The sequence below is a fragment of the Boleophthalmus pectinirostris genome, unplaced genomic scaffold, assembly GCF_026225935.1.
Source record: "Boleophthalmus pectinirostris isolate CB_2022bp ecotype Guang Dong unplaced genomic scaffold, ASM2622593v1 HiC_scaffold_16, whole genome shotgun sequence".
NCBI classification, from domain to species: Eukaryota; Metazoa; Chordata; class Actinopteri; order Gobiiformes; family Gobiidae; genus Boleophthalmus; species Boleophthalmus pectinirostris.
Window position 1 is genome coordinate 37,693,184 of NW_026571095.1, and position 25,000 is coordinate 37,718,183.

General features: G+C 47.8%; 1 protein-coding gene across 1 annotated transcript in view; it reads right to left on the reverse strand.

Annotated features, from left to right (window-relative positions):
- Positions 1 to 559: 559 nt before the first annotated feature.
- The window catches only part of LOC110161924 (partitioning defective 3 homolog), a 50,334-nt gene continuing 25,893 nt past the window's right edge, over positions 560 to 25,000 (reverse strand). Inside the window, exons 11-15 of the mRNA XM_055151421.1 lie at positions 19,629 to 19,817; positions 18,801 to 18,971; positions 14,590 to 14,740; positions 4,989 to 5,256; positions 560 to 755 (exon numbers count right to left, since the gene is read on the reverse strand). Coding sequence (XP_055007396.1) covers positions 560 to 755; positions 4,989 to 5,256; positions 14,590 to 14,740; positions 18,801 to 18,971; positions 19,629 to 19,817 — 975 coding nt within the window. The remainder of the gene's footprint in view (positions 756 to 4,988; positions 5,257 to 14,589; positions 14,741 to 18,800; positions 18,972 to 19,628; positions 19,818 to 25,000) is intronic.

Here is a 25,000-nt window from a genome sequence, read left to right on the forward strand (position 1 = left end):
TCATATGGACTGACCCAGGTGTAGGTGTTCAGGTGTAGGTGTTCAGATGTTCAGGTTGTCAGGTGTTCAGGTCATGTTCAGGTGTTCGATGTTCAGGTGTCGATGTTCAGGTGTAGGTGTTCAGTGTTCAGGTGTAGATGTTCAGGTGTAGATGTTCAGATGTTCAGATGTTCAGGTGTAGATGTTCAGGTGTAGATGTTCAGGTGTCGATGTTCAGGTGTCGATGTTCAGGTGTTAGATGTTCAGATGTTCAGGTGTAGATGTTCAGGTGTCAGGTGTAGGTGTTCAGGTGTAGATGTTCAGGTGTAGTTCAGGTGTAGGTGTTCAGGTGTAGATGTTCAGGTGTTCAGGTGTAGATGTTCAGGTGTAGATGTTCAGGTGTAGATGTTCAGGTGTAGATGTTCAGATGTTCAGGTGTAGATGTTCAGATCGTGTCAGGTGTAGATGTTCAGGTGTAGATGTTCAGGTGTAGATGTTCAGGTGTAGGTGTTCAGGTGGTTCAGGTGTTCAGGTGTTCAGGTGGACAGGTGTTCAGGTGTAGATGTTCAGGTGTAGGTGTTCAGGTGGACAGGTGTTCAGGTGGACAGGTGTAGCGTGTTGTACCCAGGTCCATGCTCTTGGACTTCCTGGTCTTGATGATCTCCAGCGTGGAGGCGTCACTGAACTGTTTGGAGCGTTTCTCTGAGACGCTCTGACGTCCAAAACCTTCTCTGAGGAACGTGCCGTCTGCGTGAAGATCCTCAGGCCCCAGAGCGCTGAAGAACAGGAGGAGAAGATCAGGAGGAGGAGACCACGAGAAGGAGACCACGAGGAGGAGACCACGAGGAGAAGACCACGAGGAGAAGAACACGAAGAACACGAGGAGAAGACCACGAGGAGAAGACCACGAGGAGACAACACGAGGAGAAGACCACGAGGAGAAGACCACGAGGAGAAGACCACGAGGAGAAGACCACGAGGAGGAGACCACGAGGAGGAGACCACGAGGAGGAGACCACGAGGAGAAGAACACGAGGAGAGACCACGAGGAGGAGACCACGAGGAGAAGACCACGAGGAGAAGACCACGAGGAGAAGACCACGAGGAGAAGAACACGAGAGGAGACCACGAGGAGGAGACACGAGGGAAGAACACGAGGAGGAGACCACGAGGAGGAGACCCACGAGGAGGAAGACCACGAGGAGGAAATCGAGGAGGAGACCACGAGGAGGAGACCACGAGGAGAACACAGGAGGAGGAGGAGACCACGAGGAGGAAGAACAGGAGGAGAACAGGAGGAGGACCACGAGGAGGAGACGAGGAGGAGACCACGAGGAGGAGACACGAGGAGGAGACCACGAGGAGGAGACCACGAGGAGGAGACCACAAGGAGGAGACCACGAGGAGGAGACCACGAGGAGGAGACCACGAGAGGAGACCACGAGGAGGAGACCACGAGAGGAGACCACGAGGAGGAGACCACGAGAGGAGACCACGGGAGGAGACCACGAGGAGGAGACCACGAGGAGGAGACCACGAGGAGAGACACGACGAGAGAAGACCACGAGGAGGAGACCAGGAGGAGAAGATCAGGAGGAGACAGACCACGAGGAGAAGACCACGAGGAGGAGACCACGAGGAGGAGACCACGAGGAGGAGACCACGAGGAGGAGACCACGAGGAGAAGACCACGAGGAGGAGACCACGAGGAGAAGACACAGGAGAAGAACAGAGACCAGAGGACCACGAGGAGAAGACCACGAGGAGACGTGGAGAAGACCACGAGGAGAAGACCACGAGGAGGAGACCACGAGGAGAAGACCACGAAGACCACGAGGAGGAGACCACGAGGAGGAGACCACGAGGAGAGAACAGAGGAGAAGACCACGAGGAGGAGACCACGAGGAGGAGACCACGAGAGGAGACCACGAGGAGGAGACCACGAGGAGGAGACCACGAGGAGGAGACCACGAGGAGGAGACCACGAGGAGGAGACCACAGGAGGAGACCACGAGGAGGAGAAGACCACGAGGAGGGAGACCACGAGGAGAAGACCACGAGGAGAAGATCGAGGAGGAGGAGGGAGACCACGAGGAGAGACCACGAGGAGAAGACCACGAGGAGAAGACCACGAGGAGAAGAACCACGAGGAGAAGACCACGAGGAGGAGACCACGAGGAGAAGACCACGAGGAGAAGACCACGAGGACCACGAGGAGAGACCACGAGGAGAAGACCACGAGGAGAAGACCACGAGGAGGAGACCACGAGGAGAAGACCACGAGGAGAAGACCACGAGGAGAAGAACACGAGGAGGAGACCACGAGGAGGAGACCACGAGGAGAAGACCACGAGGAGAAGACCACGAGGAGAAGACCACGAGGAGAAGAGAACACGAGGAGGAGACCACGAGGAGAGAGACCACGAGAGACCACGAGGAGAAACCACGAGGAGAAGAGCACGAGGAGAAGACCACGAGGAGAAGACCACGAGGAGAAGACCACGAGGAGAAAAAAGAAAGAATACACATCAGAACCAGACCAAACCAGAGGAAAAAGTTTTGAATCAGAGTTGTTCCAAACTGTTCTCCTCAGATGTTTCTCCAGGTTCTCGTCGTTTCTTCTCTGACACTTTCATCTCTTATTTTTTAAGATGCAATTTTGTCACATTTACACACCGCGACGTACGAACCCAAACTGACCACAAATTGATCGGACTTTCACAAGGTGGAGGCGGGATTTTACACAAATCCCGAGTCAACTTCCTCTAGTGTTAATTCAACTTCCTCTAGTGTTAATTCAACTTCCTCTAGTGTTAATTCAACTTCCTCTAGTGTTAATTCAACTTCCTCTAGTGTTAATTCAACTTCTTAGTTAATTCAACTTCTCTAGTGTTATATTCAACTCCTCTTAGTGTTAATTTCAACTTCCTCTAGTGTTAATTCAACTTCCTCTAGTGTTAATTCAACTTCCTCTAGTGTTAATTCAACTTCCTCTTAGTGTTAATTCAACTTCCTCAGTGTTAATTCAACTTCCTCTAGTGTTAATTCAACTTCCTCTAGTGTTAATTCAACTTCCTCTTAGTGTTAATTCAACTTCCTCTTAGTGTTAATTCAACTTCCTCTAGTGTTAATTCAACTTCCTCTAGTGTTAATTCAACTTCCTCTAGTGTTAATTCAACTTCCTCTAGTGTTAATTCAACTTCCTCTAGTGTTAATTCAACTTCCTCTAGTGTTAATTCAACTTCCTTAGTGTTAATTCAACTTCCTCTTAGTGTTAATTCAACTTCCTCTTAGTGTTAATTCAACTTCTCTAGTGTTAATTCAACTTCCTCTAGTGTTAATTCAACTTCTCTTCGTGTTAATTCAACTTCCTCTTCGTGTTAATTCAACTTCCTCTAGTGTTAATTCAACTTCCTCTAGTGTTAATTCAACTTCTCTTCGTGTTAATTCAACTTCCTCTAGTGTTAATTCAACTTCCTCTAGTGTTAATTCAACTTCTCTAGTGTTAATTCAACTTCCTCCAGTGTCATTCAACTTTCCTCTAGTGTTAATTCAACTTCCTCTAGTGTTAATTCAACTTCCTCTAGTGTTAATTCAACTTCCTTTAGTGTTAATTCAACTTCCTCTAGTGTTAATTCAACTTCCTCTTAGTGTTAATTCAACTTCCTCTAGTGTTAATTCAACTTCTCTTAGTGTTAATTCAACTTCCTCCAGTGTCAATTCAACTTCCTCTAGTGTCAATTCAACTTCCTCTTCGTGTTAATTCAACTTCCTCTAGTGATAATTCAACTTCCTCTAGTGTTAATTCAACTTCTTTAGTGTTAATTCAACTTCTTAGTGTTAATTCAACTTCCTCCTTAGTGTTAATTCAACTTCCTCTAGTGTTAATTCAACTTCCTCTAGTGTTAATTCAAACTTCCTTCGTGTTAATTCATTCAACTTCCTCTTCATGTTAATTCAACTTCCTTTAGTGTTAATTCAACTTCCTCTAGTGTTAATTCAACTTCCTCTAGTGTTATTCAACTTCCTCTAGTGTTAAATCAACTTTCTTAGTGTTAATTCAACTTTCTCTAGTGTTAATTCAACTTTCTCTAGTGTTAATTCAACTTCCTAGTGTTAATTCAACTTAGTTTTAATTCAACTTCTCTAGTGTTAATTTCAACTTCCTCTTCGTGTTATTCAACTTCCTCCTCCTCTAGTGTTAATTCAACTTCCTCTTAGTGTTAATTCAACTTCTTCTGTAGTGTTAATTCAACTTCCTCTTAGTGTTAATTCAACTTCCTCTAGTGTTAATTCAACTTCCTCTAGTGTTAATTCAACTTCCTCTTAGTGTTAATTCAACTTCCTCTAGTGTTAATTCAACTTCCTCAACTTTAATTCCTCTTAGTGTTAATTCAACTTCCTCTAGTGTTAATTCAACTTCCTCTTAGTGTTAATTCAACTTCCTCTAGTTAATTCAACTCCTTTAGTGTTAATTCAACTTCCTCTAGTGTTAATTCAACTTCCTCTTAGTGTTAATTCAACTTCCTCTAGTGTTAATTCAACTTCCTTTAGTGTTAATTCAACTTCCTCTAGTGTTAATTCAACTTCCTCTTAGTGTTAATTCAACTTCCTCTAGTGTTATTCAACTTCCTTAGTGTTAATTTAACTTCCTCTAACTCCTCTAGTGTTAATTCAACTTCTCTTCGTGTTAATTCAACTTCTCTTTGTGTTAATTCAACTTCTCTTTGTGTTAATTTAAGAGAGACCAGTTTTGTTCTGAATTTCATCTTAAATTAACTCAAATAAAGTGTAAAAATAAAACTCCTCTGTGTGTTGTTGAGTTAAATCAGAATAACTCTACACAGTGTTCTCTGTTTACTCTCTAAACGTGAATTTAACTCTGGATTTGGGTTAAACAGGAACTTTGGTCCAGTTTTACTTCATGAACATTTACACAAATGTTAAATTAACTCTAGAACAGAGTGACTCATATTAACACTGAGAAAGTGTTAGCGTGCGTGTGGCACCTGTGTGTTTGGGCGGGCGGCCCCTGGGCCCACGGCGGGACGGTCTCGGCGGCGTAGATGGGGTTGGGCAGCTCGTCCGCGGGGCCGTAGCCGGGCTCGTCGTGGGAGGAGGAGGAGGACTGGTCCGACAGGCCCGGGGGCAGGGTCGGCAGGAGCGGCAGGTGCGGCAGGTGAGGGGGCAGGAGCGGCAGGTGAGGGGGGCGGTCCTCCTCGATCATCACCGTGTCGTCCTGAGGCATGTTCACCGTCGGAGACAACTGATAGTGCGCTGGAAAAAACACAAGAACCAGGACTGAACCAGGACTAAACCAGGACTGAACCAATAAACCAGGACTAAACCAGGGCTGAACAGGACCAGGACTGAACCAGACTACTGAACCAAGGACTGAACCAGACTGAACCAGGACTAAACCAGGACTGAACCAGGACTAAACCAGGACTGGACTGAACCAGGACTGAACCAGGACTAAACCAGGACTAAACCAGAACCAGGACTGAACCAGGACTAACCAGGACTAAACCAGGACTGAACCAGGACTGAACCAGGACTAAAGACTAAACCAGGATTAAACCAGGACTAAAACCAGACTGGACTGAACCAGGACTAAACCAGGACTAAACCAGGACTAAACCAGACTGAACCAGGACTAAACAGGACTAAACCAGGACTAAACTGAACCAGGACTGAACCAGGACTGAACCAGGACTAAACCAGGACTAAACCAGGACTGAACCAGGACTGAACCAGGATAAACCAGGACTGAAGCAGGACTAAACCAGGACAGGACTGAAGAACTGAACCAGGACTAAACCAGGACTGAACAGAGGACTAAACCAGGACTGAACCAGGACTGAACCAGGACTAAACCAGGACTGAACAGGACTAAACCAGGACTGAACCAGGACTGACCAGACTGAACCAGGACTAAACCAGGACTAGGACTGAACCAGGACTGAAGCCAGGACTGAACCACAGGACTGAACAGGACTAAACAGGACTAAACCAGGACTAAACCGGACTGAACCAGGACTAAACCAGGGCTGAACCGGACTAAAAGGACTAAACCAGGAACTAGGAAAACCAGGACTGAACCAGGACTGTACCAGGAACTAAACCAGGACTGGAACAGGAGAACCAGACTAACAGGACTAAACAGGACTGAAACCAGACTGAACCAGGACTGACTAAACCCAGGACTAAACGCAGGACTCTAAACCAGGACTGAAGCAGGACTAAACCAGGTCTACACCCTGAACCAGGACTAAACCAGCTAAACCAGGGCTGAACCAGGACTAAACCAGGACTAAACCAGGACTAAACCAGGACTAAACCAGGGCTGAACCAGGACTAAACCAGGACTGAACCAGGACTAAACCAGGACTAAACCAGGACTGAACCAGGACTCAACCAGGACTAAACCAGGACTAAACCAGGGACTAAACCAGGGCTGAACCAGGACTAAACCAGGTCTAAACCAGGGCTGAACCAGGACTAACCAGGACTGAACCAGGACTGAACCAGGACTAACCAGGACTGAACCAGGACTAAACCAGGACTTCAGGACTAAACCAGGACTGAACCAGGACGAACCAGGACTGAACCAGGACTGAAGAAGGCATAAACCAGTCCCTAGGTGAGTTTGAGCGTCGTACAGGTGGGCGTCGTACAGGTGAGCGTCGGACAGGTGAGCGTCGAACAGGTGAGCGTCGTACAGGTGGAAGTCGTACAGGTGAGCGTCGAACAGGTGAGCGTCGTACAGCTGAGTGAGCGTCGTACAGGTGGAAGTCGTACAGGTGAGCGTCGACAGGTGAGCGTCGTACAGGTGAGCGTCGGACAGGTGAGCGTCGTACAGGTGGTACAGGTGAAGTCGTACAGGTGGAAGTCGTACAGGTGGCCGTCGTACAGGTGGGCGTCGTACAGGTGGCGTCGTACAGGTGGGCGTCGTACAGGTGAGCGTCGTACAGGTGGGCGTTGTACAAGTTGAAGTCGTACAGGTGAGCGTCGGACAGGTGAGCGTCGGACAGGTGGGCATCGTACAGGTGGAAGTCGTACAGGTGAGCGTCAGACAGGTGAGCGTCAGACAGGTGGGCATCGTACAGGTGGAAGTCGTACAGGTGGGCATCGTACAGGTGGAAGTCGTACAGCGTGGGCGTCGGACGGTGGGCGTCGGACAGGTGGGCGTGCGGACAGGTGGGCGTCGACAGGTGAGTGTCATACAGGTGGGCGTCGACAGGTGTTGAAGTCGTTACAGGTGGGCGTCGTACAGTGGCGTCGTACAGGTGGCGTCGTTACAGGTGGGGCGTCGTACAGGTGGGCGTCGTACAGGTGGAAGTCGTACAGGTGAGCGTCGTACAGGTGAGCGTCGGACAGATGGGCGTCGGACAGGTGGGCGTCGTACAAGTTGAAGTCGTACAGGTGGGCGTCGTACAGGGAGAGTCGTACAGGTTGAAGTCGTACAGGTGGGCGTCGTACAGGTGAACGTCGTACAGGTGGAAGTCGTACAGGTTGAAGTCGTACAGGTGAGCGTCGTACAGGTGGGCGTCGTACAGGTGGAAGTCGTACAGGTGGGCGTCGTACAGGTGGGCGTCGTACAGGTGAGCGTCGTACAGATTGTCAGTCCGAGTTTTGTGTTATGTTATGTTACGCAAATTTAATTTTAGGCAGGTAGACTAAAGAAAATATGGTGACGGCCACAACTAGATTGACTGAACCAGAACTAAACCAGGACTGAACCAGAACTGAACCAGAACTAAACCAGAACTAAACCAGAACTAAACCAGAACTAAACCAGAACTAAACCAGGACTGAACCAGGACTTGAACCAGGACTGAACCAGAACTAAACCAGGACTGAACCAGGTCTTCAGGTTCTTTCACACATCAGTTGTTCCACTGGATCCAGAAGTTCTTAATCTGGTTTGTATCAGTTGGTGTTCGTTGGTTTTGGTTGTTTTTTTTGTTGGTCTAAAAGTGGACTAGACCAGGTCTAAAAGTGGACTAGACCAGGTCTAAAAGTGGACTAGACTCGGACACAATCTGTTCTTCTTCCTTCGTCTCTTGGTGTTTTTCTTCAAACATATGGACGAGTTCACGCCACAAAAACACAAACAGAAACTCAAGTGTGAAACATGAAAACACACAAAACACAACGAACCAGAACTAAACCAGGACTAAACCAGGACTAAACCAGGACTAAACCAGGACTAAACCAGGACTAAACCAGGACTAAACCAGGTCTAAACCAGGTCTAAACCAGGACTAAACCAGGACTAAACCAGGACTAAACCAGGTCTAAACCAGGACTAAACCAGGACTAAACCAGGACTAAACCAGGACTAAACCAGGACTAAACCAGGTCTAAACCAGGTCTAAACCAGGACTAAACAAGGACTAAACCAGGACTAACCAGGACTAAACCAGGTCTAAACCAGGACTAAACCAGGACTAAACCAGGACTAAACCAGGACTAAACCAGGACTAAACCAGGACTAAACCAACTAAACCAGGTCTAAACCAGGACTAAACCAGGACTAAACCAGGACTAAACCAGGTCTAAACCAGGTCTAAACCAGGACTAAACCAGGACTAAACCAGGACTAAACCAGGTCTAAACCAGGTCTAAAACCAGGTCTAAACCAGGACTAAACCAGGACTAAACCAGGACTAAACCAGGACTAAACCAGGACTAAACCAGGACTAAACCAGGACTAAACCAGGACTAAAACCAGGACTAAACCAGGACTAAACCAGGACTAAACCAGGTCTAAACCAGGTTAAACCAGGACTAAACCAGGTCTAAACCAGGTCTAAACCAGGGACTAAACCAGGACTAAACCAGGTCTAAACCAGGAACTAAACCAGGACTAAACCAGGTAGACTAAACCAGGACTAAACCAGGTCTAAACCAGGACTAAACCAGGACTAAAACCAGGTCTAAACCAGGACTAAACCAGGACTAAACCAGGTAAACCAGGACTAAACCAGGCTAAACCAGGCTAAACCAGGTCTAAACCAGGACTAAACCAGGACTAAACCAGAACTAAACCAGACTAAACCAGGACTAAACCAGGTCTAACCAGGTCTAAACCAGGACTAAACCAGGACTAAACCAGCTAAACCAGGACTAAACCAGGACTAAACCAGGACTAAACCAGGACTAAACCAGGACTAAAACCAGGTCTAAACCAGGACTAAACCAGGACTAAACCAGGACTAAACCAGGTCTAAACCAGGACTAAACCAGGACTAAACCAGGACTATAAGAAGTCAGTAAAATGATTTTCTGATCGATTTAAGTGTTTAAAATCCTCGTCCAAAATGTTAAATCTACAGTGTGGTTTTTCTTTCTCATCACACACTCCCTCTCTTCCTCTCCTCCTCTCTTCCTCTCCTTCTCATCATCTCTCTCTTCCTCTCCTCCTTTTCTCTCTCCCCTTCTCTCATTCCCTCTCTCCTCCTTCTCTCTTCTCCTTCTCTCCTCTTTCTCTCCTCCTTTCTTCTTTCCTCCTCCACTAATCATTCACTTCTCTCTTCTTCTCTTCCTCTCCTCTCCTTTCTTCTCTCCTACTGTCTTCCTCTTCTCTCCTTTCCTCTCTCCTTTCTTCTTTCTCTCCTTCCTCCTCTCTCTCTCTCCTCTCTCCTCTCCTTCCTTTCTTCTCTCCTATCTATCTTCCTCTTCTCTCCTTTCCTCTCTCCTTTCTTCTTTCCTCCTCCCCTCCTCTCTCCTCCTCTCCTTCTCTTCCTCTCCTCTCCTTTCTTCTCTCCTACTTTCTTCCTCTTCTCTCCTTTCCTCTCTCCTTTCTTCTCCTCTCTCCTCTTCCTCTATTCTCCTTCTCTCCTTTCTCTCCTTCTCTTCTCTCTCTCTCCTCTTCCTCTCCTCTCTCATCCTTTCATCTCTCCTCTTTTCTCTTCTCTTCTCTTTCTTTAAATTCTGTCGTGTCGTTTCATCCTGTTTTCCCAAACGTTCTGCTCCTGCCGCCCTCGGAGCTCCTGTCTGCTCCTGTCAGCTCCTGTCTGCTCCTGTCTGCTCCTGTCAGCTCCTGTCAGCTCCTGTCGGCTCCTGTCAGCTCCTGTCGGCTCCTGTCTGCTCCTGTCGGCTCCTGTCTGCTCCTGTCTGCTCCTGTCTGCTCCTGTCAGCTCCTGTCTGCTCCTGTCTGCTCCTGTCGGCTCCTGTCTGCTCCTGTCAGCTCCTGTCGGCTCCTGTCGGCTCCTGTCGGCTCCTGTCGGCTCCTGTCTGCTCCTGTCGGCTCCTGTCAGCTCCTGTCAGCTCCTGCCCGTGAGTGACAGGCGACAGGAGAGCTGCTCTTATTGTTTGAGCGCCAGGAGAGGTTTGGCAGGTGAAGCGCTGGCAGGTGAAGCGCTGGCAGGTGAAGCGCTGGCAGGTGAAGCGCTGGCAGGTGAAGCCCGTGGGCAGAACAATGGAGCCGAGACCAAAGAGAAAAGTCCACCAGGAGGAATTTAAACCAGAATCCTCCAAAATGTCAGATTCACCCACCACCTATCCCCGCCCACACACCCCAGACTGAACCAGGACTAAACCAGGACTAAACCAGGTCTAAACTGTTTTTTTTTTTTGATGATTTAAGACCAGGACTAGTCGGGTCCAGGTCTTTAATCACAGATAATCACTGAAGTCACGTAATTGTTGGTTTGAAATTCTCCGAGCGTCTGTGGCTCCGGCCTCGGGGATAATTAAACCTGTTATCATCGCCATGGAGACGAACGAACGACGGAACGGAAGAGAAACCCAACGACACGAGGGACGCCGGAGGAATTATAACGAATTATAACGATTTAAACGAACTGCAGAGAACAGAAGGAGCTGAGGACCAGAGGATCCAGACCCCGAGGAGCAGACGCAGACGCAGACGCAGACGCCGAGGAGCAGACGCAGACGCAGACGCAGAGGAGCAGACGCAGACGCAGACGCAGACGCCGAGGAGCAGACGCAGACGCCGAGGAGCAGACGCAGACGCAGAGGAGCAGACGCAGACGCAGAGGAGCAGACGCAGACGCAGACGCAGACGCCGAGGAGCAGACGCAGACGCCGAGGAGCAGACGCAGAGAAGCAGACGCAGACGCAGACGCCGAGGAGCAGACGCAGACGCCGAGGAGCAGACGCAGACGCCGACGCCGAGAGCAGACGCAGACGCCGAGGAGCAGACGCAGACGCCGAGGAGCAGAGGCCGAGCCACAGACGCTGCACCGGCACCGACTCACACTCCCGTCCAGTTTGTGTGGAAAAAGAAGCGAGGTCCGTCTAAAAACTGTAAGACCGGCTCCACGGGCTCAGGGTTCACTCAGGGACAGAACTAGAGTCCAAGTCCAAGTCCAAGATTAGACCTGGTTTAGACCTGGTTTTAGTCCTGTTCTGACTGTTTTTAGCCCAGTTTTTTCTCCTGTTTTCAGTCCCATTTTGATTCTGGTTTTTAGTACAGTTTTCTTTTTTTTTGTTTTTAGTCCTGATTTAGACCTTATAGAGCAGAGTCTGGTTTAGACCTGGTTTAGACCTGGTTTAGTCCTGGTTTAGTCTGGTTTAGCCTGGTTTAGCTGTTTAGTCCTGGTTTAGTCCTGGTTTAGACCTGGTTTAGACCTGGTTTAGTCCTGGTTTAGTCCTGGTTTAGTCCTGGTTTAGACCTGGTTTAGTCCTGGTTTAGTCCTGGTTTAGACCTGGTTTAGTCCTGGTTTAGTCCGGTTTAGGTTTAGACCTGGTTTAGACCTGGTTTAGTCCTGGTTTAGCCGACCTGGTTTAGACCTGGTTTAGACCTGGTTTAGTCCTGGTTTAGTCCTGGTTTAGACTGGTTTAGACCTGGTTTTAGTCCTGGTTTAGTCCTGGTTTAGTCCCTGGTTTAGTTTAGTTCTGGTTTAGACCTGGTTTAGACCTGGTTTAGTTCTGTTTTTCTGGTTTTAGTCCTGGTTTAGACCTGGTGTAGACCTGGTTTAGTTCGGGTTTAGTTCTGGTTTAGTTCTGGTTTAGTTCTTTAGTTTTTGTTTAGTCCTGGTTTTAGACCTGGTTTAGTCCTGGTTTAGTCCTGGTTTAGACCTGGTTTAGACCTGGTTTAGACCTAGTTTAGACCTAGTTTTAGTCCTGGTTTAGTCCTGGTTTAGTCCTGGTTTAGACCTGGTTTAGACCTGGTTTAGACCTAGTTTAGACCTAGTTTAGACCTGGTTTAGTCCTGGTTTAGACCTGGTTTAGTCCTGGTTTAGACCTGGTTTAGTCTGGTTTAGCTGGTTTTCTGTTTAGTCCTGGTTTAGTCCTGGTTTAGTCCTGGTTTAGTCTGGTTTAGTGGTTTAGTCCTGGTTTAGTCCTGGTTTAGACCTGGTTTAGTCCCTGGTTTAGCTGGTTTAGACCTGGTTTAGACCTGGTTTAGACCTGGTTTAGTCCTGGTTTAGTCCTGGTTTAGTCCTGGTTTAGACCTGGTTTAGTCCTGGTTTTAGTCCTGGTTTAGTCCTGACTGGTTTAGTCCTGGTTTAGACCTGGTTTAGACCTGGTAGTCCTGGTTTAGACCTGGTTTAGCCTGGTTTAGTCCTGGTTTAGACCTGGTTTAGACCTGGTTTAGACCTGGTTTAGACCTGGTTTAGTCCCCTGGTTTAGTCCTGGTTTAGACCTGGTTTAGAGTCCTGGTTTAGTCCTGGTTTAGTCCTGGTTTAGTCCTGGTTTAGTCCTGGTTTAGTTCTGGTTTAGACCTGGTTTAGCTGGTTTAGACCTGGTTTACTGGTTTAGTTCTGGTTTAGTCCTGGTTTAGACCTGGTGTAGACCTGGTTTAGTTCGGGTTTAGTTCTGGTTTAGTTCTGGTTTAGTTCTGGTTTAGTTCTGGTTTAGTCCTGGTTTAGTCCTGGTTTAGTCCTGGTTTAGACCTGGTTAGTCCTGGTTTAGTCCTGGTTTACCTGGTTTAGTCCTGGTTTAGACCTGGTTTACCTGGTTTAGTCCTGGTTTAGTCCTGGTTTAGTCCTGGTTTAGACTGGTTTGGTTTGGTTTAGTTTAGTCCTGGTTTAGTCCTGGTTTACCTGGTTTAGACCTGGTTTAGACCTGGTTTAGTTTACCTGGTTTAGACCTAGTTTAGACCTAGTTTAGTTTAGACCTGGTTTAGTCCTGGTTTCTTGACAGAAAAATTGGGAGCAGTTAAAGTTTGTGTTTTCTTCACAAAGACATAAATTCAGAATTATTATTTCCACAAAAACCTCCAAGGAGAATTTTTAAAGTCTGAACTGTTTCATCTGGACTGTGTCTCCGTGTGTCGTGTTTGTCCAGAGTCTCTGGTCAGTCCAGTGTGTCTCAGAGCGACCAGCAGGGGGCGCTCACACAAGAACAACACAAACAGAGAGCAGAGCCAGAGGAGGGAGGGCATCTGAGGTAAAACTCTCTCTCTCAAAACTAAATCTGAACAAAAACACACGACGCCCAGAGACAAACACCACATAAAAACACAAAAACACATTAAAAAATCGAGAAACTGACCGATATCTGTCACCGATATTTAAAGCTCAGCACAGGACCAGGTTTAGTTTTGGTCGATCGGCCTAAAAACTCACAAAACTTCACATGACACGATGGAAAACTAAGAGAAAACTGCACAGAACCACAGATCTGATCTGGTCTGTGGTCAAAACAGGCTGTGGTGAGTCTGCGGTCAATTTAAATGGAACAAATTGAAGAAAATAATCAAAATCAGCACCAAATTCAATTTCTCTGGATTCAAAACAGTCACCCACAAAAACAAACCCACTGATGGTTCTCTGGTCTGTGTCTGTGTCTCTGAAGCTGGGTTCAGGTCGCGACATCAAAAAACTCGCTGGACGCCTTTAGTTGGTCGACTTTTGGGTTGAGGATTTGAGTTCAGACGCCACAGACGACTTGTCTTTTGTGTATTTATCAGTGTCGTATATTTGTGTTTTAGTTTTGTGTTCTTTTTTCTGGCTGTAGGAAACTGTCCTGTGTCTGTCAGTGGTTCTTTCAGGAGCAGTGGGCGGCACACGGGGCCCAGCTCCAGGATCTTGTTGCTGGTTTTGGTCTGGACCTGAGTTGGAGGATTTGACCTGCTGCATGTTTTGGGTTGGCACAGGGAGAACATGCAAACTCCTCACAGAAAGGCCCGGGCCACCGGGGGATGGAACATTTGGAAAATATATTTACACTCTGATTGTGACACGATGTCGAGATTCCAGACTGTCCTGTTGTCGTGTTGTCGTGTTGTCATGTTGTGTTGTCGTGTTGTCGTGTTGTGATGTTGTCGTGTTGTTGTCGTGTTGTCGTGTTGTCGTGTTGTCGTGTTGTCGTGTTGTGTTGTGGTTTCGTCGTGTGGTCGTGTTGTCATGTTGTCATGTTGTCGTGTTGTCGTGTTGTCGTGTTGTCGTGTTGTGATGTTGTCATGTGTGGTCGTGTTGTGATGTTGTGGTGTTGTCATGTTGTGATGTTGTCGTGTTGTGGTGTTGTCGTGTTGTGATGTTGTCGTGTGTTTCGTGTTGTCGTGTTGTGATGTTGTCGTGTTGTGATGTTGTCGTGTCGTGTTGTGTTGTCGTGTTGTCATGTGGTCGTGTTGTGTTGTGGTTTCGTCGTGTGGTCGTGTCGTCACGGTATCTCGGTGCTGTGAGTGGTGCTTACCTATGGTCCGGGGCATCATTCCGTGGCGGGGCATCAGGTTCTCGTCCAGACCCTCCAGTCCTCCGTACAGAGAGTGAGAAATCCTCCGCTCGTGTTCGTCCAGAGACGAGTCCAGAGACTGTCGCGCTCCCAGAGGACTGCAGGGGGCGTCCTGGAGCAACACACACACACAGGACGTTTAAACACGTCACACGTCATTTAAAATCATTTAAAATCACGTTTAAAATCACGTTTAGAATCACGTTTAAAATCACGTTTAAATCATGTTTAAAATCACGTTTAGAATCACGTTTAAAATCACGTTTAAAATCACGTTTAAATCATGTTTAGAATCACGTTTAAACATTAAAATCATTTCAGTTTAAAATCACGTTTAAATCACGTTTAAAATCACGTTTAGAATCACGTTTAGAATCACGTTTAGAATCACGTTTAAAATCACGTTTAAAATCACGTTTAAAATCACGTTTAAAATCACATTTAGAATCACGTTTAGAATCACGTTTAGAATCATGTTTAAAAATGCATTTAGAGTCACGTTTAAAATCATGTTTAAAATCACATTTAGAATCATGTTTAAAGTCACGTTTAAAATCACGTTTAGAATCACGTTTAGAATCACGTTTAAAATTTCTTTTAGAATCACGTTTAACATCACATTTAAAATCATGTTTAAAATCACGTTTAGAAGCATGTTTAAAATCATGTTTAAAAATGTGTTTAGAATCACATTTAAAATCATATTTAAAATCACGTTTAAAATCACATTTAGAAGCATGTTTAAAATCATGTTTAAAAATGCGTTTAGAATCACGTTTAGAATCACGTTTAAAATCACGTTTAAAATCACGTTTAGAATCACGTTTAACATCACATTTAGAATCACGTTTAAAATCATGTTTAGAATCATGTTTAAAATCACGTTTAAAATCACGTTTAGAATCACGTTTAAAATCACGTTTAAAATCACGTTTAAAATCACGTTTAAAATCTTTTAGAATCACGTTTAGAATCACGTTTAAAATCACGTTTAAAATCATGTTTAAAATCACGTTTAAAATCACATTTAGAATCACGTTTAGAATCATGTTTAAATCAGGTTTAGAATTGTGTTTAAAATCACTTTTAGAATCACGTTTAAAATCATGTTTAGAATCACGTTTATCGCGCACACACACACACACACACACACACACACACACACACACACACACACACACACACACACAGTTGTATTGACTCAGATGTTTTCTTAGGTTGCGCGACATAAATGGATTTTCGATGTTGTTGTGTCACATTGTTAGCGCTGTTAGCACTTAGCGACGTGCTAACACCACAACAAGACGACACAACAACACAACAGGAACCGAACGCACACGTCTGTTTACCTCCAAATGAAACACCTAAACCAGGTCTAAACCAGGTCTAAACCAGGTCTAAACCAGGTCTGAACCAGGTCTAAACCAGGACCAGGTCTAAACCAGGTCTAAACCAGGTCTAAACCAGGTCTAAACCAGGTCTAAACCAGGTCTAAACCAGGACTAAACCAGGTCTAAACCAGGTCTAAACCAGGACTAAACCAGGTCTAAAACCAGGTCTAAACCAGGTCTAAACCAGGTCTAAACCAGGTCTAAACCAGGTCTAAACCAGGACTAAACCAGGTCTAAACCAGGTCTAAACCAGGTCTAAACCAGGTCTAAACCAGGTCTAAACCAGGAACTAAACCAGGTCTAAACCAGGTCTAAACCAGGTCTAAACCAGGTCTAAACCAGGACTAAACCAGGTCTAAACCAGAACTAAACCAGGTCTAAACCAGGTCTAAACCAGGACTAAACCAGGACTAAACCAGGTCTAAACCAGGACTAAACCAGGTCTAAACCAGGACTAAACCAGTCTAAACCAGTCTAAACCAGGTCTAAACCAGGTCTAAACCAGGTCTAAACCAGGTCTAAACCAGGTCTAAACCAGGACTAAACCAGGACTAAACCAGGACTAAACCAGGTCTAAACCAGGACTAAACCAGGTCTAAACCAGGTCTAAACCAGGTCTAAACCAGGACTAAACCAGGTCTAAACCAGGACTAAACCAGGTCTAAACCAGGTCTAAACCAGGTCTAAACCAGGACTAAACCAGGTCTAAACCAGGTCTAAACCAGGACTAAACCAGGACTAAACCAGGTCTAAACCAGGACTAAACCAGGACTAAACCAGGTCTAAACCAGGTCTAATCCCTCTGTGTCCTGGGGTTTGGTTTTAGGCCTGATGCTGATTTCAATTACACCTGAGCCGCAGGAAATCACAACGAGAGAGAAAAAAAAAAAAAGAGAAGAGAAGAGAAGAGAAGAGAAGAGAAGAGAAGAGGGGAAGGAAGGAGAGATGAAAGTGAAGGAGAGAAGAAGCAGGGAAAGGTGAGGAGAGAGAGAGAGAGAAGGAGAGAGGCAAGAAAAGGAAGAAGGAACAGAACAGAGGGAGAGAGAGGAAGAAATGTTTTGTTTTGTCAGAATTGTGTAAATTTATAAAACGTTTATTTAAAAATTCTACTTCTGTTCTATTCTTTTTATTCTAAAGTCGTAGTTGAATCCCTCTGTTCCTCCTTTCACGTCTCTCAACACGTTTCACTTTTAATAAAAAAATAAAAATAAAAATCACCAAATGTGCAAAACCCAAATGTCAGTGGTTTTGAGCTCGAGTCGTTTCAGTGTTTGGCCCAAAGGCACAAAGTCACGAACAGAACCAACGGCTCCATGGGTGAGTCTCACAGTAAACCTGCATCTGCATCAAACCCACGGAACCGACGGAACGACTAACGGAACGACGGAACCGACTAACGAACCAACAGAACCGACGGAACCAACTAACGGAACCGATGGAACCGACTAACGGAAACGGAACAACGGAACGAACGACTAACGGACTAACGGAACCAACGGAACCGACGGAACCGACTAACGGAACCAACAGAACCGACGGAACCGACGGAACCAACTAACGGAACCGATGGAACCAAGTAACGGAACCGACGGAACGACTAACGGAACTAACGGAACTAACGGAACCGACTAACGGAACCGACGGAACCAACTAACGGAACTGACGGAACTAACGGAACCAACGGAACCGACGGAACCGACTAACGGAATCAACGGAACGACTAATGGGACCAACAGAACCGACTAACGGAACCAACGGAACCGATGGAACCGACTAACGGAATCAACGGAACCGACGGAACCAACTAACGGAACCAACGGAACGGACGGAACCAACTGAACCAACTAACGGAACCGACGGAATCGACGGAAACGACGGAACCAACTGAACCAACGGAACCGACAGAACCGACTAATGGAACCGACTAACGGAACCAACCAACGGAACCAACAGAACCAACTAACAGAACCAACGGAACCAACTAACGGAACCAACGAAACCAACTAACGAAACCAACTAACGGAACCAACGGAACCAAATAATGGAACCAACGGAACCGACGGAATTCAGGATTTTGTTAATAAATGAATAAAAACAAAACAAAACTGGAATTTAACGTCTCTGAGTGAGAGAAGAAAAGAGAGAAGAAGAAGGAGAGAGAAGAGGAGGAGGAGGGGAAAGACGAGAAGAAAAGAGAAAGAAGAGAAGAAAAGGAGAAAGAAGAGAGACAGAGAGAGAAAAGAGAAGAAGAGGATGATTTGGGTCAGTGGAGAAACCCTGTCTCTCTGTCTGTGTGCGGGCCCCTGTCTGTGTGCGGGCCCCTGTCTGTGTGCGGGCCCCTGTCTGTGTGCGGGCCCCTGTGTGTCTGTGTGCGGGCCCCTGTCTGTGCGGGCCCCTGTCTGTCTGTGTGGGGGCCCCTGTCTGTGTGCGGGCCCCTGTCCTGTGTGCGGGCCCCTGTCTGTGTGTGCGGGCCCCTGTCTGTGTGCGAGGCCCCTGTCTCTCTGTGTGCGGGCCCCTGTCTGTGTGTGTGGGGCCCCTGTCCTGTGTGCGGGCCCCTGTCTGTGTGCGGGGCCCCTGTCTGTGTGCGGGCCCCCTGTGTGTGCGGGCCCCTGTGTGTGTGGGGCCCCTGTGTGTGGGGCCCTGTGTGTGTGCGGGCCCCTGTCTGTGTGCGGGCCCCTGTCTGTGTGCGGGGCCCCTGTCTGTGTGCGGGCCCCTGTCTGTGTGCGGGCCCCTGTGTGTGCGGGCCCCTGTGTGTGCGGGCCCCTGCGTCGGGCCCCTCACCCGGGTGCTGCTGCTGAGGCGGCGGGCGACGATGAGCTGGATGGTTCCGCGCCGGTTTCCCTCCACAGACATGGACGTGCGCAGCGTTTCCATGGCGTCCTGGTTGGTTTTGCCCAGCAGAGATTCTCCGTTGACGGCGATGAGTTGATCGTTGACGCGCATCCGTCCGTCCTGCAGGAGGCGCCACACGTTCTACTGTCACTCACTCTAACGCTCTGACCCACCCAGTGATGTCAGCGCGTGAACAGCTCCTCTACACAAACCATCTGGGCCAAAAAGTCTCAAATAAAAGCCTCAAGGAAACTCAAAATGACGAGGTTAAAAGTCAAAATAACGAGTTTCATAATTAATCATGTTTATGAGTAATTGTGAGATTTTTAAATTTTTATTCATTTATTTTATTTAGTTCAGTTCAGATGGTCTGAAATGTTCCGGGTGATTCTAGTGAAGGTGAAGTGTGGAGTTTAAAAACACAGTGGAGCACTTCCTGTATCAGCACACGATGACATCACCAGGTGGAACTGAGCGTTTTCAGTTAGAGAGAAGAACTCAGCCTAATCTAAACTGTAGTAGTAGTAGTTGTAGTAGTTGTTGTAGTAGTAGTATTTGTAGTATTTGTATCAGTAGTAGTAGTAGTAGTTGTAGTATTTGTAGTATTTGTACTATTTGTATTTGTATCAGTAGTATTTTTATCAGTAGTATTTGTATCAGTAGTATTTGTAGTATTTGTATCAGTAGTATTTGTAGTATTTGTATCAGTAGTATTTGTAGTATTTGTAGTATTTGTATCAGTAGTATTTGTAGTATTTGTAGTATTTGTATCAGTACCTTGAAGGCGGCTCCTCCGTTGATGATGGACTTGATGAAGATCCCCAGGTCCGTGTGATTTTCTTTGGATCTGTTTCCTTTCACACTGACGCCGAGTCCTGCAGAACCCGAGTCACTGAGAGGAACCTCCAGGGTCAGGAACTCTCTGGAACCATCTGGAGTCAAGACCAGGTCCTCCTCCTCACTCTTCTGAACAAACACAGAACCATCAAGAACCATCAAGAACCACCAAGAACCACCAAGAACCATCAAGAACCATCAAGAACCACCAAGAACCACCAAGAACCATCAAGAACCATCAAGAACCATCTGGAGTCAAGACCAGGTCCTCCTCCTCACTCTTCTGAACAAACACAGAACCATCAAGAACCATCAAGAACCATCAAGAACCACCAAGAACCACCAAGAACCATCAAGAACCATCAAGAACCATCAAGAACCATCAAGAACCATCAAGAACCATCTGGAGTCAAGACCAGGTCCTCCTCCTCACTCTTCTGAACAAACACAGAACCATCAAGAACCATCAAGAACCACCAAGAACCACCAAGAACCACCAAGAACCACCAAGAACCATCAAGAACCATCAAGAACCACCATCAAGAACCACCAAGAACCATCAAGAACCATCAAGAACCACCAAGAACCATCTGGAGTCAAGACCAGGTCCTCCTCCTCACTCTTCTGAACAAACACAGAACCATCAAGAACCATCAAGAACCATCAAGAACCACCAAGAACCATCAAGAACCATCTGGAGTCAAGACCAGGTCCTCCTCCTCACTCTTCTGAACAAACACAGAACCATCAAGAACCATCAAGAACCATCAAGAACCACCAAGAACCACCAAGAACCACCAAGAACCATCAAGAACCACCAAGAACCATCTGGAGTCAAGACCAGGTCCTCCTCCTCACTCTTCTGTCTAAACCAGGACTAAACCAGGACTAAACCAGGACTAAACCAGGACTAAACCAGGTCTAAACCAGGTCTAAACCAGGACTAAACCAGGACTAAACCAGGACTAAACCAGGTCTAAACCAGGACTAAACCAGGACTAAACCAGGACTAAACCAGGACTAAACCAGGTCTAAACCAGGACTAGACCAGGACTAAACCAGGTCTAAACCAGTCTCAGTCCTGGTCTCAGTTCTGGTTCAGGACGATTTCTGTTTTTTCATTTTGGTTTTGGAGACAAATAATGAAGAAAACGGTTGTTTTTTCGTTTTATTATTTTTGGTTTTATTTTGAAAAACAAATGAAGGAACGACACACGGACGGAGAGAGAGAGAGGAGCGAGGGATGAGTGGAGAGAGAGAGAGGAGCGAGGGATGAGTGGAGAGAGAGAGAGGAGCGAGGGATGAGTGGAGAGAGAGAGAGGAGCGAGGGATGAGTGAGAGAGAGAGGAGCGAGGGATGAGTGGAGAGAGAGAGGAGCGAGGGATGAGTGGAGAGAGAGAGGAGCGAGGGAGAGGAGAGAGAGAGAGGAGCGAGGGATGAGTGGAGAGAGAGAGAGAGAGAGCGAGGGATGAGTGGAGAGAGAGAGAGGAGCGAGGGATGAGTGGGAGAGAGAGAGAGGAGCGAGGGATGAGTGGAGAGAGAGAGAGGAGCGAGGGATGAGTGGAGAGGTGTAGAGGAGGAGGAGGAGAGGAGCGAGGGATGAGTGGAGGGTGTAGAGAAGGAGGAGAGGAGCGAGGGATGAGTGGGGAGGTGTGGTGCTGATTGAGTTTCACTCGTGTGGGAAAAGAAACTGAAATGAAAATGTGAAACGAGTCTGAGACACGGACCAAAGCCCCGAGCAATTACACCCTCCACTCATCCCTCGCTCCTCTCCTCCTCCTCTCCACCCTCCACTCATCCCTCGCTCCTCTCCTCCTCCTCTCCACCCTCCACTCATCCCTCGCTCCTCTCCTCCTCCCTCCTCCACCTCCACTCATCCCTCGCTCCTCTCCTCCTCCTCTCCCCCCTCCACTCATCCCTCGCTCCTCCTCCTCCTCTACACCCTCCACTCATCCCTCGCTCTCTCCTCCTCCTCTACACCCTCCACTCATCCTCGCTCCTCTCCTCCTCCTCTACACCCTCCACTCATCCCTCGCACTCACTCCTCTCCTCTCTCCTCCTCTCCACCCTCCACTCTCCTCTCCTCTCCTCCTCCTCTCCACCCTCCACTCATCCCTCGCTCCTCTCCTCCTCCTCTCCACCCCTCCACTCATCCCTCGCTCCTCTCCTCCTCCTCTCCACCCTCCACTCATCCCTCGCTCCTCTCCTCCTCCTCTCCTCCCCTCCACTCATCCCTCGCTCCTCCTCCTCCTCTCCTCCCCTCCACTCATCCCTCGCTTTTGTCGTCTTTGAGTTTTCTTCAGTATTGTGATTGTGATTTAGAGACACATGTGTCCAGCAGCCCCGTTCACACTAGTGTGTATGTGAGTGGTTGGTTCACACTAGTGTGTATGTGAGTGGGTCGTTCACACTAGTGTGTATGTGAGTGGTTGGTTCACACTAGTGTGTATGTGAGTGGTTGGTTCACACTAGTGTGTATGTGAGTGTGGTTGGTTCACACTAGTGTGTATGTGAGTGGGTTCGTTCACACTAGTGTGTGATGTGTGTATGTGGTGGTTCACACAGTGGTTGTTCACACTAGTGTGTATGTGAGTGTGGTTGGTTCACACTAGTGTGTATGTGAGTGGTTGGTTCACACTAGTGTGTATGTGAGTGGTGTGTATGTATGTGTGTATGTGAGTGTTCGTTCACACTAGTGTATATGTGAGTGGTTGGTTCAAACTAGTGTGTATGTGAGTGGGTCGTTCACACTAGTGTGTATGTGTGTACAGTGTGATGGGGACTGTGTGTTTCATTAGTTTTTCAAAAAAAAAAACATAAGAAAATGAAAAAAAAAAAAACTATTTTCTTTATTCTTTGTTTCCAAAACCAAAATGAAAAAACAGTTTGTGTGTGACGCTGGACGGAACCAGGACTCAACTGGTCCTGGTCCTGGTCCTGGTCCTGGTCCTGGACCCAGTCTCAGTCCTGATCACCCGACAGTCTACACCACTGGACCCGTCCCAACACTCCTGGTTCAGTCCTGGTTCAGTCCTGGTTCAGTCCTGGTTCAGTCCTGGTTTAGTCCTGGTTCAGTCCTGGTTTAGTCCTGGTTCAGTCCTGGTTTCAGTTCAGTCCTGGTTTCAGTCCTGGTTCAGTCCTGGTTTAGTCCTGGTTCAGTCCTGGTTCAGTCCTGGTTCAGTCCTGGTTTAGTCCTGGTTCAGTCCTGGTTCAGTCCTGGTTTAGTCCTGGTTTAGTCCTGGTTCAGTCCTGGTTTAGTCCTGGTTTAGTCCTGGTTTAGACCTGGTTTAGACCTGGTTCAGTCCTGGTTCAGTCCTGGTTCAGTCCTGGTTTAGTCCTGGTTTAGTCCTGGTTCAGTCCTGGTTTAGTCCTGGTTTAGACCTGGTTTAGACCTGGTTTAGACCTGGATTAGTCCTGGTTTAGTCCTGGTTCAGTCCGTTATCAGTTTTTTCCATTTTTCATTTAAACATAAAATCAAAAACTGAAAAATTTCTTATTTTTGGTTTTATTTTGAAAAACCACTGACTGACACAGATTCAGAACTGCCACGTTCACATTAGAGCTTTAACTCTGAATAAAAATCACTTGAATCTGTCAGTTTTCCAGGTAAACGTCAATTCAGAATTATTATTTCCATATAAACTCCAAAGAATTTTAGATTCAGAACCTTAAATCCTCGACCCAGACTCAGACCCAGACCCAGACCCAGACCCAGACCCAGACACCAGACTCAGACTCAGACTCAGACTCCAGACCCAGACCCAGACTCAGACCCAGACCCAGATCCAGACCAGACTCAGACTCAGACCCAGACCCAGACCCAGACCCAGACTCAGACCCAGACCCAGACCCAGACTCAGACTCAGACTCAGACCAGACCCAGACCCAGACCAGACTCAGACCAGACTCAGACTCAGACTCAGACCCAGACCCAGACCCAGACCCAGACCCAGACTCAGACCCAGACCCAGACCCAGACCCAGACCCAGACCAGACTCAGACCCAGACTCAGACCCAGACCCAGACCCAGACCCAGACCCAGACCAAACTCAGACCCAGACCCAGACCCCAGACCAGACTCAGACTCAGACCCAGACCAGACTCAGACCCAGACTCAGACCAGACCCAGACCAGACCAGACTCAGACCCAGACCCAGACCCAGACTCAGACCCAGACCCAGACTCAGACTCAGACTCAGACCCAGACTCAGACCCAGACCCAGACTCAGACCAGACCCAGACCAGACTCAGACCCAGACCCAGACCCAGACTCAGACCCAGACTCAAACTCAGACCCAGACCCAGACTCAGACCCAGACTCACTCAGACCCAGACCCAGACCCAGACCCAGACCAGACCCAGACCAGACTCAGACCAGACCCAGACTCAGACTCAGACCCAGACTCAGACTCAGACCCAGACCCAGACTCAGACCCAGACTCAGACTCAGACCCAGACCCAGACCCAGACTCAGACCCAGACCCAGACTCAGACCAGACTCAGACCCAGACCCAGACTCAGACCCAGACCCAGACTCAGACTCAGACCAGACCCAGACTCAAACTCAGACCCAGACCCAGACCCAGACTCAGACCCAGACTCAGACTCAGACCCAGACCCAGACTCAGACCCAGACTCAAACTCAGACCCAGACCCAGACCCAGACTCAGACCCAGACCCAGACTCAGACCCAGACCCAGACCCAGACCCAGACTCAGACCCAGACTCAGTTTGTGTCGTGCGGCGCAGGAAAAACTCGTGGGTTTGTTTCGTCCGCTCAGGTTTTTTCTCGGAGCGTTTAAGCCGACGCCTGTGACGGCTCGTCTGCACTAATGCACCGCTGCCCCGAGGATTCTGGGAACAGGAGGAGCGCGGCATCGTGGGAGCTGGAGTCTCCCGGGACCCGGAGCCTTTAATGGGTTTGTGTCTGAGCAGAACAACGACGACTCGTCCATTTAGAGTCTGGAACTAAATGAAAAGTTTCCGCTGGCGTCTGAAGTCCTCAAAGGGTCAAAGGTCAGAGTCCTCAAAGGGTCAAAGGTCAGAGTCCTCAAAGGGTCAAAGGTCAGAGTGAGCGACGGAAATGTTCTTCTGTAAATAAACGAATAAACGTTTGATTCAGACGACGAGAAAAACATGAGGAAAGAAAAAGACGGGACGAGATCGAAGACGACAGATCGAACATGTCAGGATGGACAGGTGCAGCGTGGGCAGATTGACAGGTGGACAGGTGCAGCGTGGGCAGATTGACAGGTGGACAGGTGCAGCGTGGGCAGATTGACAGGTGGACAGGTGCAGCGTGGGCAGGTGGA